General features: G+C 32.1%; 1 protein-coding gene across 1 annotated transcript; it reads right to left on the bottom strand.

Moving 5' to 3' along the window:
- Window positions 1–9,736: 9,736 nt before the first annotated feature.
- On the bottom strand, window positions 9,737–13,734 carry LOC108375064 (uncharacterized). Its single transcript, XM_017631144.1, has 3 exons — window positions 12,905–13,734; window positions 10,512–10,704; window positions 9,737–10,446 (listed from the first exon to the last, which is right to left on the bottom strand). Exons 1-3 carry the CDS (start codon window positions 13,088–13,090, stop codon window positions 10,148–10,150), a joined length of 678 nt encoding a protein of 225 aa, XP_017486633.1. The 5' UTR covers window positions 13,091–13,734; the 3' UTR covers window positions 9,737–10,147.
- Between the last annotated feature and the right edge of the window lie 1,079 nt (window positions 13,735–14,813).

The following is a 14,813-nucleotide window of genomic DNA, read 5'->3' as shown; positions in this document are numbered from 1 at the left end:
AACTATTGAACCGTTTGAGATAAAAAATTTGTCTGGGCATATTCTTGTAAAATTATTAATATTAAATTCTCTAATGACCCTGTAGTTGTTTTTTTAGAGATGATTAAGAGTATTAAATAAGCTAACGATATTGCTAATCGAGGTATAGCATTGATACAAAATTATAATCGAACTTTGACGAAAGAAGAACAAAAACAATTTCTTTTGCAAGTATGTAGTGCGATTACATCGCTAGCAATATCCATGTTGCAATAAACTGAATTTTATTAATCAGCCTCATTGCGTAAGTCGTAAATTAGGCTCAATTGTACGACTCGACAATATTGGCATTGTATACAGCCGTGCTGAAATAAGTAAACGACGAAAATCGTCGTAAACTATACAGTGCTGCCAAGTTTTCCCACTTTAATACACTAGTCGAGTGGAAATTTTAGGCAATGGCGTGAAACTTAAGATACGATTCGACTCTCGAAAAACGACTTGCATTCGACACGGCTCTCGCAATGAGGGCGAATAATTTAAAAGAATATTAATGTTTACAAATGCAATAAAAAATAAATAAAAGGATTAAAACTCTCTTCTCTGACAAATCTAGTTTATAATTATAATTATTAATAATTAAATATTAACATTTAAAATTATAATTATAAATAATTAAATGTTAACTAACATTTTGTATCATTTTAGTGTAACTTTTTTCCATTTGCATGAATATTTTCAATCATAAAGCTCTAGAGCTGCATATTTCTGCTTTTTTCGACTTTCATAGCCCGTAAGTATATAGTACAAAACAATCAAATTTAGTGTCGATCTTTGGAGAATTTAATGCCCTTCAAGAATATGCCAAGGAATTTTGTCTCAAACGGTTCAGTAGTTATAACATTTTTAATGAAAACAAATTTTTTTACATTTTATTTACATGGAAAATTTCAAATGCCCACCAACACCAGTGATCGGATTTACAAAATATTTTTGTGGTAGAATCTGGAAAAAAAATGTGGAGATTTAAAAAAAATGTGGAGATTTAAAAAAAATGTGGTAGATATCGGGTTTTGGATCAAACTTTGTACAAAAATTAAAAAAAAAAAATTCTGCAAGGTTTCACCTAAATTGCAAACATTTTAATTAGAATCTAAAAAAAATTGTTTTAGTATAATAAAGTGCAAGATTGAAGTTGCTAAAAATTGCGTTGAGTTTTGGAATTTTTTTTCCTTGACAGTGTAAAGCAGTTCCTTCCATATTAAGATATTTTTTGAATCTTAAGGGATTTCTGCAACCATGCGGAGTGCTGCCAGCTTTTCTTTTTATCACATCACGATGTAGCGACCAAATGTGGCACGTTCCAGAAACCGCTACTTGGGATAAAACCACGTTTCCTATCGATAAATTGAACATAGAGAAAATTTACTATTTTACAGTTTATTTTATCCTCCCATTCTGCCTGTTGTTAGTTTTAAGTGTTGGACAATTTTTGCTCTTAAAATTAAGAAAATTATGTCGTGGAAAAATAAAACTGCTCAAAAACGCGAATATGTGGTAGATTTCAGACCTTGTGTGGTAGATGGTCAAAAAAGTGGCAGATCTACCAAAATGTGGTAGTAGTCCGATCACTGTTCGACACTTTTTATAATTGAATTGAATTGAATTTAAGGCCATAAATATGTTAGGCTAGTTATTTTTGAATTACCCAAATGTGGATGCAGACATACAAACATAATACATACATACATATGTGCCTATTACGAATAGTATCCATGCATATTAGGTTTGTCCTAATCAACATCTACATTTTCCAACTGACACCCTCTTATTTTTTTCTGCGTATAAAATAACGGCATCTGTGAAAATCTAAAAACTTGTAAACTAAGATTTGAAAACAATTCAGGTCCACTTGCAGAACATAAAGAGTTAGCTCAGAGTTAAATTGTTATATTCCTAAACCAGACAATGTCTTGCAGCATTGAAAACTGGCCCAGAGTTAAGTAACCCGAGAGATTTCTAAATTAAGTAACTAGTACTTATTTTTTCTTGTTACTGACAGAATTGACATACATATCGTCGTTTAAAGTACAAAACCGCGTAACTGACATTGGCTGCCAAAAATTGGATTTACTCACACAAGCTCTTGGCTCAATCCTTATCCATTTGTCCTGAAATATACTAGCCAGAAATGTGACTGCTTTGTAAAAAAGAGAACCATTTTGAAATATGAGTGTTTTTACGCTCTAGAAAGTAATTTCTACAACTTCACATACGCGGTTTTGCATTTTGTTGATACGCGGTTTTGCGCTGTAAACGACGATATGAAGATTTAGTTAACCTTCGAAAATTACTGGGCTAAATATTTAACGATTTAACTCTAATTTTATTCCTAACCATTCATTGTGCAAGCCAATTTATCAATTTAACCGGTAAAATTCGAGTTAAATAGATGACCTTCTGTTCTGAAAGTGGGCCTAAGTTTAAATTTTAAATATTATTGAAAATAATTCATGTAAATTGATTAATTGCCAAATGGATTCATCATGCTCCAAAGACTACCGTTTGTTTAAGTTTTTTCGAAATACATTTTTTTAATTTTTCCTAACTTTTACATATAACAGTGGTTTACAAATAATAATGTATCTTGATACATATGTACATGCATACATAAATGCTCAGAATGAATAGAGAAGTCGATTAATCCATGTATGTCTGTCCGTCCGTCCGTGTACACGATAACTCGAGCAAAAATTGCGATATCTCAACGAAATTTGGTATGTAGATTTCCATTTATCCAAGGTAGGTTGATATCGAAAATGGACGAAATCGGAATGTAACCACGCCCACTTCCCATATAATAGTATTTTCGAAAAATGCAAGAACTGCGATATTTCAGTTAACATTGGATGCAAATTGTTGAAAATTAGTATGTGAAGTAGAATTGTGGTAAAAAATAACATTACATGTTATGAAATTTTTGAAAAATGGGCGTGATCCCGCCCACTTATAATGAAATGCTTTATCTCAGTAGCCGCTTCACCAATACTTACCAAACTTGGTACGAGCCTTGCCTAAGGTCTAGCCATGAAAACTGAGGAAAATCTTTGAAATCGGGCTATAACCACGCCCACCTACCATATAACGGTCATTTACAGAAACACGAAAACTGCCATAAATCAGCAACTACTAAGGCTAATTCACTTAAAATCGATGATTGCAATCACCACTTAGCAGAAAATTAGATTATTATACATTTTTGGAAAATGGGCGTGGCGCCGCCCACTTATGANGTACGAGCCTTGCCTAAGGTCTAGCCATGAAAACTGAGGAAAATCTTTGAAATCGGGCTATAACCACGCCCACCTACCATATAACGGTCATTTACAGAAACACGAAAACTGCCATAAATCAGCAACTACTAAGGCTAATTCACTTAAAATCGATGATTGCAATCACCACTTAGCAGAACATTAGATTATTATACATTTTTGGAAAATGGGCGTGGCGCCGCCCACTTATGACCACAAATATGTAACTCGGTACACTTAATAACCTTGGTACGGAAAAGTAATTCGTGAAAAATTATTTAAATTATTTTTGTGTGTTTTTGGAGCCTGATTTCATTTATACTATTTAACTAAAGTGGCAAGTCCAGTCAGTATCGTTGGAACCAATTAAAATACGCGTCAAACAACATACCACTTGGCTTGATAGCACCAAAACTTCTGAGTTATATGTCATATGCTGGTCCGAGCTAAAATTCTGTCCAATTTTAGCGATTTAAGAAATTTAAATTTCTTCAAAACCTGGTAGCGACCCCTAAAAATTATATTACAATTTTAAAATTGTCGTGGTTGTCTTTATTCTGCACGTAGAACAAAATAAAGGGGTGCCCCATACAAAATGTAGAAGATGACATTTTTAAGGACCACCCTAATGCATATGTATGTACATATGTAGATATGCGCATTTACCTACATATTTACGCGTAACTCACTTTCAATTATTTTGCAATGTACACCTGCTAAGGCAATTTGGCATTGACTGAGTTATTATCTATTACTTTTTGTGGGCTCTTAGTTTTTATTTTTGCGATAATTAGCTAAATTATATTTACTTTTTTTTGCTAAATATTCAGTCTAGTTATTTTATTGTTAAAGTTACATATGTACATAAATACATACGTATCATGAAAGAACCCAGCTAGCAAAATTGTCAGAAATCTGTTCGATATCCGTCAGACTCGTCGGCAAAGAAGTCAGAAATCTGTATGATTTTGGCCGATATCGGTCAGAGAAGCGTATGGAGAGGTTGACGGGAAGTCTAACCGACACAACGTGGGAAATTCTCACTTAATTGCCGACGATTCTGACGAATATCTAACAGATGTCTGACCAAATAATCATGGAAAATAAGAATTATCAGACGTGTATGCCCGAAATCGGACATAATTCGATCAGATATATCGGATAAGAAAAGAAATAAAATTCTCAGACATTTGCCCAGAAATCTGTACAAAACCTGTAAGACATGTCTAAATAGTCAACTTTTTATTCCGACTTGTCTGATATCAGAAATTGTCTGGCAAATGTGCTAGCTGGCAAATTATTGATAGATATGAATGTGGATCCATCATAATCGTTGATGAAAGCAATGAATGATCGAAACAATAGATATAGTCGATATCAGGTGTGAAATTGTAAATTCTATCGATTGTCAAGGCTTAGGAAACCGCATTTTTACATACACATGGAATAGTCCTAATCGGATATCTTACAAGGATACTAATAAAACGATAACAGAGGCATTTTAGGTCCTGGTATTAAGTCGATTGAACTTTACGAGAACGTGGTCTCAATGGATTAATAAAGAAAAGCTCCTTCATCAAAACAATGTGGCAAAAATGCGATTGTTAATCAAAGGAAAAAAAAAATATTTATGAGACATATAATTTTGCGGGTGTCCAAGGCGAATTTATATAAGGTGGTGTTACTAGCTCAGCTGATTTTGTGTATGTGTTTCGCCGCNAAGGATACTAATAAAACGATAACAGAGGCATTTTAGGTCCTGGTATTAAGTCGATTGAACTTTACGAGAACGTGGTCTCAATGGATTAATAAAGAAAAGCTCCTTCATCAAAACAATGTGGCAAAAATGCGATTGTTAATCAAAGGAAAAAAAAAATATTTATGAGACATATAATTTTGCGGGTGTGCAAGGCGAATTTATATAAGGTGGTGTTACTAGCTCAGCTGATTTTGTGTATGTGTTTCGCCGCACGGCTTCTGATATCGAATTGAAAAATTTTGTTTGAATTTCTACACACACACTTACAGACTTTGACAGTTTATGCCACCAAAGCAAGAACAAAATACATGTAAATTTTTGTTTTTGTACTCCTGCTATCACCTTATATTAATTCGCCTTGCGGGTGTCATAATAAATTTTGATTCTCCATCACAAAAATAAGTGCAGACTTGCTTAGATTGTGTTTTTATTTTTATTTTTAAAGATACACATACATACAGTGACTCAAACAAGTAATCATTAGCAAGTAATCACGTGTTGCTGCTGCATTTTTTTTTTATATTCGTAATGTTTTTCGTGCTAAATTTTGTTTGTTATTTTTCTATAAAAATACTGCTTCATATTTAAATAACAGTTTCAAACTTTATCAAAATTTTAGAAAATTCAACAATTTTTCGTCAAAATTTCAACTTTTTAATCTGAATCTTTAAAACCTTTTTGGATAGGCAGTTTTATAGCCCATACAATTTTTGTCCAAAGTGAAATTACAAAAACCGGCTTTGANAATTTTGTTTGTTATTTTTCTATAAAAATACTGCGTTATATTTAAATAACAGTTTCAAACTTTATCAAAATTTTAGAAAATTCAACAAATTTTCATCAAAATTTCAACTTTTTAATCTGAATCTTTAAAACCTTTTTGGATAGGCAGTTTTATAGCCCATACAATTTTTGTCCAAAGTGAAATTACAAAAACCGGCTTTGATTTTTTGAAATTTTGTTGCGAACGGTCTCCCGCATTTTATTTCATAAGAGATTCATGCTTTTATGGAAAAAATGTGCAAAAATCCGTCAACAAAGAAAATCTAAAAAATCAACGGGTTTTTTTAGCCGTTTGAAACTTCCACTTCATTAGACTAAAATTGTATGGGTTGTAAAACTGCATACCCAAAAATGTTCTAAAGAGTCAGATTTAAGTTTGCTGAATTTTCTTAAATTTTTTATAAAGTTTGAAACTGTGATTTATTTGATTTTGGTTTAAGCTTGGACAATATTTTTATAGAAAAATAACAAAAAAAANTTTTATGGAAAAAAAGTGCAAAAATCCGTCAACAAAGAAAATCTAAAAAATCAACGGGTTTTTTTAGCCGTTTGAAACTTTCACTTCATTAGACTAAAATTGTATGGGTTATAAAACTGCATACCCAAAAATGTTCTAAAGAGTCAGATTTAAGTTTGCTGAATTTTCTTAAATTTTTTATAAAGTTTGAAACTGTGATTTATTTGATTTTGGTTTAAGCTTGGACAATATTTTTATAGAAAAATAACAAAAAAAAATTAACTCGAAAAACATTATGGATATTAAAAAAAAAAAGCGCCACGTAGTCACTTGTTTGCGTCACTGTATGTATGTACATATCGCACGCCGTCTTCAAAAGAGTCACAACTCAAAATTTGGCATTTTTGAAATTATGCGCTAAAAATGTACACAGAGCTTTTATTTACCTTTCAGCAAAAATTTTTTTGTTATAATTTGTTAAAAAAAACCTGAAGTAAAGTCGCCCTTGCCCATATGAGTAGCATGTGCTACGAATTAGTTTTTCGCATTTTGTGACGAACGTATTATTTTGAGTTGTGACTCTTTTGAAGACGGTGTGCGATATCTTATTGGTTTGGGAATGCTGCTGAAGTGAAAGTTCTAGTTTTGCCGTAAATAGCTTTAGAACATACTTTTTCCTCCGCGATTTGATAATTTTTTTTTTATCACTTGCTATTGTTTATCTCAGCACTTTAGTATAACATGAAATACTCTTTATTTATAGAACCCACCACGAAGGTAAACATTTGAACGTTTACCCTTGACAGTCATACTCATACACAGATTGTGCCTATTAAAAATAGTATTACCTATTTTATGTAAAGCACGTGAAAGTTGCCGGTCCGCCGTGGTAAAAGAAAATAAAAGCAGATAAGTGTAAAATGTTCCGATTGTGTTTATTTGTCGAATGCTTTGGCTTAATCATCAAAATATGCAGCTGGGGGCTTTACCAATCGTACGCCACAAGCGGCATTGGAGCATAACGGGCTGGTGATGTCATTTCAAATCGCAAAAATTTTGCGCTTAAAGCTGTTCTTAGGAAATGTATCAAGATTTATTGCGGCATATGATCTGCAAAATCAGATAATCGGTTTTTACATAACATGAATTTGAAATGAATTGCGCTGAACGCCAACTTGAGTCAGTTGCGCTTCAAACTCAATAAGAGGAAGTTGTGAGTGTACGCCAAAGCGGATAGAAAGAAACTGTTACATTGTTTGGCGGCATTTCTTGGCGCGACAACATCTCATAGTAGAATTTAATTTAGTTTAAAAGATGCTAAGGCAAATTAAAACTACAATTTAACTAAACAAAGTACATATGGTTACAAAGATATAATTACTTTCGGAATAAAGTAACACACTTCACAAATCTCCCTGTGGTAAGACAAATTTAAGCGTTGATTTTGTTTGTGCAAAAAAAAAAAATATAACAATTCGCTTGTTAAAAAGTGAACGTGCGGTGATCGTGAGTTTCAAAGGCTTGCACATACATACATACATATGTATTTGAATGTACATATCTATGCACGTTTAAGTGTACGTTGTAAAGATAAATGAAAGTGCAATGATTAACTACCATGCCAGAATTCGAATTGAAAGTAGGTTGTGTTCCATGGACAATCATTAGAATTGTAGATTAGCTAAAAATATGCACAAATTCATGCACATATTTACATATGTACCCAACAGAACTTGAAGGGAAATCTTCTAAATTGGGGAATAAAAGTCGACGCCTTTCAACACACAGTCAAACAATGAACATATGCCACATAGATACATACACTAGACGACAAATGAAAGTGTACACCTTGTTCTAATATACATAAATTTACATTTTTTTTAATCAAAATTTTTTTGCATTAATTAGTTATGAAAATATAGTTAATTCTATAATATAAACCATATAGCACAAAGTTTCATGCTTTATATAAAGTTCACAAAAATTCTAAAAATGTCCATCAAAATTTTCACCGTTTTATTCGGAATTTCTAGAAAAATTTCGAATATGCAGTTTTGTAGCCCATTCAACCGCAAAAGCAGTCTCCAAAAAAAAATATATATTCTCAATAATCAACGCGATTTTTTAGCCGGTTGAAACTTGCACTTCGCTAAAAATGAATGAGCTACAAAATTACATACCTGAAAATTTTTTAGAAATTCTGAATAAAAAGTTGAAAATTTTGACGAACTTTTTTTTAAATATGAAACTTAGATTTATATGGTTTATATTAGAGAATGAACTATATTTTCGTAAATAATTAATGCAAAAAATTGTTCATGAAAATAATTGTGAATATTAGTTATATTAGAACTTTCATTTGTCGCCTGGTGTATATGGTACATAAAAGAAAAGCTGCTCAAAGCTGAACATCCGCTGCAGGAAATGTTTCTAACTATAAGCTAAACTTAAGTTGATTAGGAAGGAGCTACAATTCACTTATTATCTGTATATCGATCGATAGACTCTATGTTGCCGTATTCCGATTGTAGAAAGCCGTATACGTGTTCGTCTCAGGTTTAAGAAGAATTGCCACCTGTTTATAAAGTTAAATCAAATTGAATTTATAGAACTGATCAAATATCGCAATGCGGGTATCAAATCGCAATGGCAAAGAGTTTAAGAGAGCTCATTAAAATAAATGAACGATTTTTTTCAGTCTCACCCCCTCAATCGGTAATACTACGGATAGATATAACATTTAAATGTTGGCCCCAATTGGAGACGACTAAGACGTGTCGCACAGGGGGCAAAGTTCAGATTCCTCTATAGGAACTCAAAAAATTAAAATCCTTTTTTTTTATTTTATTACATATGTATACATCCTGCGATAAAATTACTTGATGTAGGTGTTCTGTGTTGTTTTTATATTGGGCTATTGGTAAAAAAAAAGTGGGACAATTTTTTTTTTTTTGAATTCAAAAGATTGGTACAATACAGCGATGTTCTATTGAAAAAAATTCAATAAATCAATTTTCGTGATTGGTATAGTGAAAAATATTTTGGGTGTTCAAGCAGTTGGGATACGATTTACACCAAATTTTAGCAAATGCCCAATCGTGTGACACTGCCTTTAAACTTGTATTTATACGGATGTTGGTAAAGAACGAACTATAAAAAACTAACCGAAATTAAATAACAACAAAAATAATATTTTAAAACTTGTCAAAATTTGGTGCGGCTATAATTTTTTCGACTACTGTACATAAGTTGGCTATGATTACTCGGCCTTGCATTCATAGTAGCACAATGCCACTCATATTTGACTTACAAACACTATACGGGCAGGAATTTCAAATTTCAACCCTGTTTTTATGAAAATTTTTATTTTTATCAGTATTTTTCTTGTAATCAAAATTTGTTGAAATAAAAGTGAAACTAAAAAAAAGAATTGCCAGCCCTCGCGTTTTGGGACGCATTTTCAACTTAGCTCAATTCACAAATCGAGCTTTAAAACAATATTAAAAAGGGCCATAAATAAGCCAAATCTAATGATTCACTTTGGTGCACTGCATTGTTTCTAACGAGGCATCCTAATGTGCAAAACATAAGGTGTATTAGTAAATTAAAATTCCCTTTTATTACGACATTACAAAACTACTTTTTAACTATAAAATATTCACTTATCTACAAATCTTATGAATAAAATGAATGATGTATAGTACAAATACATGCATTCATAGATAGATATATATATACATATACTTGAACTTGATAATGTACTCGTATTTACAAAAAAAAAAATTACAACTAAAATACTTCACAACTACTTTGATCACTTACATTGATACCTGGCTTCTAAACTAGATAACGTCTAATTCAATCAAAATAACTTGAGATTTTCTGATAAAGTGCCTTAAGCGGGCCTATGGAAGTGAGTACTAGCGAGACAAGGGTCACCACTTGTAGTACATTTATAAATGACCATATAATACTTGAATGGAAGAATTCGTAACCGTAATATTGTGCAAGCAGCGCCGTTAAGAATGTACCAAATCCCACTAAATTGTGAAAACCTTTATTTAGTAAAGGACTTAGAATGCGACGTAAATAACTTGAAAAGAGGGCACTCAAGCCGGACAGCATGCTGATTAGACAGAGAATAAAAGCAGCGAAACCTGTAAAGTAAAAGAGTTAGTTAAATGCGAGATAAAGCTTATTTTCAAATTCCATAAACGCTTACCCAGTCTGTTGTGCAATTGATCCATATTTAGTTTTACTATAACTATCATAACAAGACAGCCGGCAACACCACAACCGCCGCCCAATGTGAGTAGTACCCAATGAATGGTAGTTTTAGTTTTGCGTTTAAAACCATTTGTTAATGGGTTAATACTATAATGACACATTATGCCTTCGGCCATGAGTAGAGAGAACTATAAAGGATATTCAATGAGCTTTAATTCAAAGAGTAGTAAGGCTGAAATGTGCTTGTTGTGGGCGAAAGGTATGGAAATTTGAGCTGATCATTAACTGTTTTTGGAATAACCTTCTTTTAATGCGTTACACATATGTACATGTGTACGTATGTATGTATTCCTTATATAAGCTTAGTGCTTTTACTCAGTTTTAAGTTATGTTGAAAGTGCATTGTTGCAACTATAAGTCAACATACTTCAGATGGGCTGTCCTTATCACAGCAAATTATTAATATTAGAAGTAATTTTTAGCATAAAAAAACCGACTTCAACTCTCATATAAAAGAAAAAAATATATATATATCTCATGATCCGCTGATCGGATCTTAACCAGATTAGTATGGGACCACCTCTGAGACACTACCTTTCCGACGCAAAAAGAATTATCGAAATCGGTTGACATGGTCCAAAGTTATGCGGTAACATACATAAAAAAAAATAAAAATAAAAATATTCCGACGAACTGATAACCTCCTCCTTTTGCGGAAGTCGGTTTTTAAATAGATGAAATGTCTACAGCAAGCCCCTTCTGATGGTCACATCATAGGAGAGGCGAGACTGACTTTCGTGGCAGACAATTGGCAGTAAATGGGATAGATGGTNAATGCAATGTCTACAGCAAGCCCCTTCTGATGGTCACATCATATGAAAAATGTAAAAAATGTAATTCCCGTGAGAGTGAGCGAGACTGACTTTCGTGGCAGACAATTGGCAGTAAATGGGATAGATGGTCACATTAGTCATGATTAATCAGTCCCTATTTGTCAGAATTTTACAATTTTTTTCAGATTATCTCGCTAATTTATAAAAATGGAATCTTCAATAGAATGTGTATTTAATAATGATAAAAGAAGAGACAATAAAGTGGCTTCTTTTACAAAATTGGAGTACTTTAAGACCATCAGAAGGGGCTGGCTGTTGTAGACATTTCATCTATTTATAATATGAATAATGTCCGGTGATAAGGACAGCACATCTGAAGTATATTGTTTTACAGTTGCAACAATGCAATTTCAACATAAGCTGGCAATACTTTAAGACCATCAGAATTGGCAGGCAACCTTGAATTCATTTTATATGCACTGTAAATAAAATTGTATCTAAATTTCAAGTCGTGTGAAGTATGTTGAGTATTCGGTTTTCATAGACATCTTTAATCGCTAAAAATGCATAATCAAGACCGCTGTTCAGCAGCCAGCCCTCCAGATCTCGATTTATATATTAACAAGCTAAGCTCGCAAAAAATTTCAATCGATCTGAAATATGATGAGTTTTTTTGTCATGAGCTCTCCGTCTATAAAATTTTCATAAAAATTTCAAACTTTTTAATCTGAATCTTTACATAATTTTTGTGTATGCAGTTTTATAGCCCATACAATTTTAGTGCAAGTTTCAAGCGGCTAAAAAATAGCGTTAACTTTTAATATTTTTCTTTTAGAACAAGTGAAATTTACAAAAACTGGCTTTGATTTTTTTTTTCGAATTTGGTTGCGAGCGGTCTCCCGCATTTTATTTTACANTTTTTAGAACAAGTGCAATTTACAAAAACTGGCTTTGATTTTTTTTTTTCGAATTTGGTTGCGAGCGGTCTCCCGCATTTTATTTTACAAGAAATTCATGCTAATATGGAAAAAAGTGCAAAAATTCGTCAGCAAAAAAAGCTATTAAAAATCAGTGCATTTTTTTTGACGCTTCAAACTTGTACTTCAGGAGACTAAATGATTAAATCTCCAAAACGAAAAAATGTGAATTATTTCTCTATATTATTGAAAGTACGATATTATTATCTTTTCTGGGTCTCTAAAGCCTAATATGAAACCAGTTACGATCATTAAATACTTTATGAATTTGCAAACTTCTCACTTTTTTTGGGCCATCAAATGAAATTTTTAACTTTCGTAAAATCGCACACCGGGATGGTCCATTTCAAAGAGGAGCATCTATGTGTGGTTGACTTTGAAAGCGAATATTGCCATAACGCAATTTCAGTTGTATAGATTTTGTTTAAAACAGCTTTAAAAAGGTACATACATTAGTATGTAAATAAATGAGGTTTTTGCTTTTTGCTTGAGTTTCTAAACCTTATCATTTAACACTCCGCACAACAAGCACATTTCTATAATATCCTTTTCACAACTAGATTTCAGTATCAACTTACCCCAATGGTTACTAGGAAGGCATGTAATTCCATAGTACCCATGCCTTTGTAAATACATATCCAAAACATGTAAATCGTTACAAATCCAATACAGGCTTGATTTAAAACCCACATAAAAATCTCTATTCGCTGCAAAATATTTTCCCAAAGAGAACGTTCTGCAGATTTAGAATCCACAGCAGTCATTTTTGAAAATCACTTTTTTACTTTTCACCGTTTCGTATCTTTATATTCACATAAAGAGGAAAACGTTTTCACTTTAAATTGTCTTTCAATTGACAACTCCAAACGGTGAATGTTTTATGGTAGAAAGTTAATTGATTTCTCAGCTCCTGCGTTAAAAATGATGGCTTTTAAATAATGTCTTATATTATTGTTTGCTCACGTACGCGATTAATTGTAGCCTCTGATTAAATCACAATAGATAATTAATACATATCATATACATATGTAAATATGTAGATATCATGTAGTTACATACATACGTACATATCTGCATTAATGTAGGCATTTAGATATGTTTATATTTAATATATTTGTTGCCATGCGTTGTTAGTGGTCAGGCGCTTATCAATTACTTTTTTTTAGATAAAATAAAAATTATACACATTATATACATACATACATATGTACATACATACGTATTATATTCGTATGTATAATGTGCCGCAGGCCCCAAGTATTTTAGGAACATATGTACACACATTTTAAACTGTGTAAATAAACAAATACCTGTCAACAAACAAATACAAAAGGTAAGCAATACACAAACAAACATACCCAGCTAGCAACATAGTCAGAAATCTGTACGATTTTAGCCGATATCGGTCAGAGAAANTGTACATACATACGTATTATATTCGTATGTATATAGTGCCGCAGGCCCCAAGTATTTTAGGAACATATGTACACACATTTTAAACTGTGTAAATAAACAAATACCTGTCAACAAACAAATACAAAAGGTAAGCAATACACAAACAAACATACCCAGCTAGCAACATAGTCAGAAATCTGTACGATTTTAGCCGATATCGGTCAGAGAAACGTATGGAGAGGTTGACGGGAAGTCTAACCGACACAACGTGGGAAATTCTCACTTAATTGCCGACGATTCTGACGAATATCCAACAGATGTCTGACCAAATAATCATGGAAAATAAGAATTATCAGACATGTATGTCCGAAATTGGACATAATTCGATCAGCCATATCGGATAAGGAAATAAATAAAATTATCCAGACATTTCGCCCAGAAATCTGTACGAAACCTGTAAGACTTGTCTAAATAGTCAACTTTTTATTCCGACTTGTCTGATATCAGAAATTGTCTGGCAAATGTGCTAGCTGGGTATGTACGAATGTACAATTGTGTGTACTCGTATTTTGACATACATATTAACAAATTGATTCCCAAATAAATCAATGATAAAGGTGAATACGCAGTGGTTGGTTTTGACAGAATTTTAAACGTTTGAAAACGATTTGATCCCACTGGAAATTCACGCTACATACAACATAGATGAGTTTTTACATAAACAAGAAATAAATCAGAGACGGAAAATAATCATTTTTTTTTTTTAATCTGGGACGGAAAATAATCATTATTATTTTTTTTTTAATTTAGCCAAAAAAATCAACCAAGTCGTAATCATCGTAAAACAATTTTAACTCTACTCACGTACTTGTGTTCCTACGTCCTAATGTAATTTACAATGATTTTTATTTTGCGAGTTTAACCAATAAATATTAAAAATAATAATTAATATTTGAGTTTTATTTTTTCGCTCAAAGGATATTATTATTGCTTAGTTTTTATTTTTTCGATTAAAAATAATGATTATCTTTTGATTTTGTATTTTTTTTTTTATGCTCAAAAATAATAATTATTATTGTTTTATTTTTTCAA

The sequence above is a fragment of the Rhagoletis zephyria genome, unplaced genomic scaffold (genome assembly GCF_001687245.7).
Source record: "Rhagoletis zephyria isolate East Lansing unplaced genomic scaffold, Rhagoletis_zephyria_1.1 Rzeph_scaffold_08458, whole genome shotgun sequence".
NCBI lineage: Eukaryota > Metazoa > Arthropoda > Insecta > Diptera > Tephritidae > Rhagoletis > Rhagoletis zephyria.
The sequence above is the reverse complement of the archived record's forward strand: the minus strand, read 5'-3'. Positions and strand labels throughout refer to the sequence as shown.

What these genes read in the sequence shown, in the direction of transcription:
- LOC108375064 (XM_017631144.1), bottom strand. Translation starts at nt 13,090, where the DNA reads ATGACTGCTGTGGATTCTAAATCTGCAGAACGTTCTCTTTGGGAAAAT. An exon ending in CCTTCCTAGTAACCATTGGG is followed by an intron (nt 10,705 to 12,904) that starts GTAAGTTGATAC and finishes TATCCTTTATAG; the next exon opens with TTCTCTCTACTCATGGCCGA. An exon ending in TCAATTGCACAACAGACTGG is followed by an intron (nt 10,447 to 10,511) that starts GTAAGCGTTTAT and finishes TTTACTTTACAG; the next exon opens with GTTTCGCTGCTTTTATTCTC.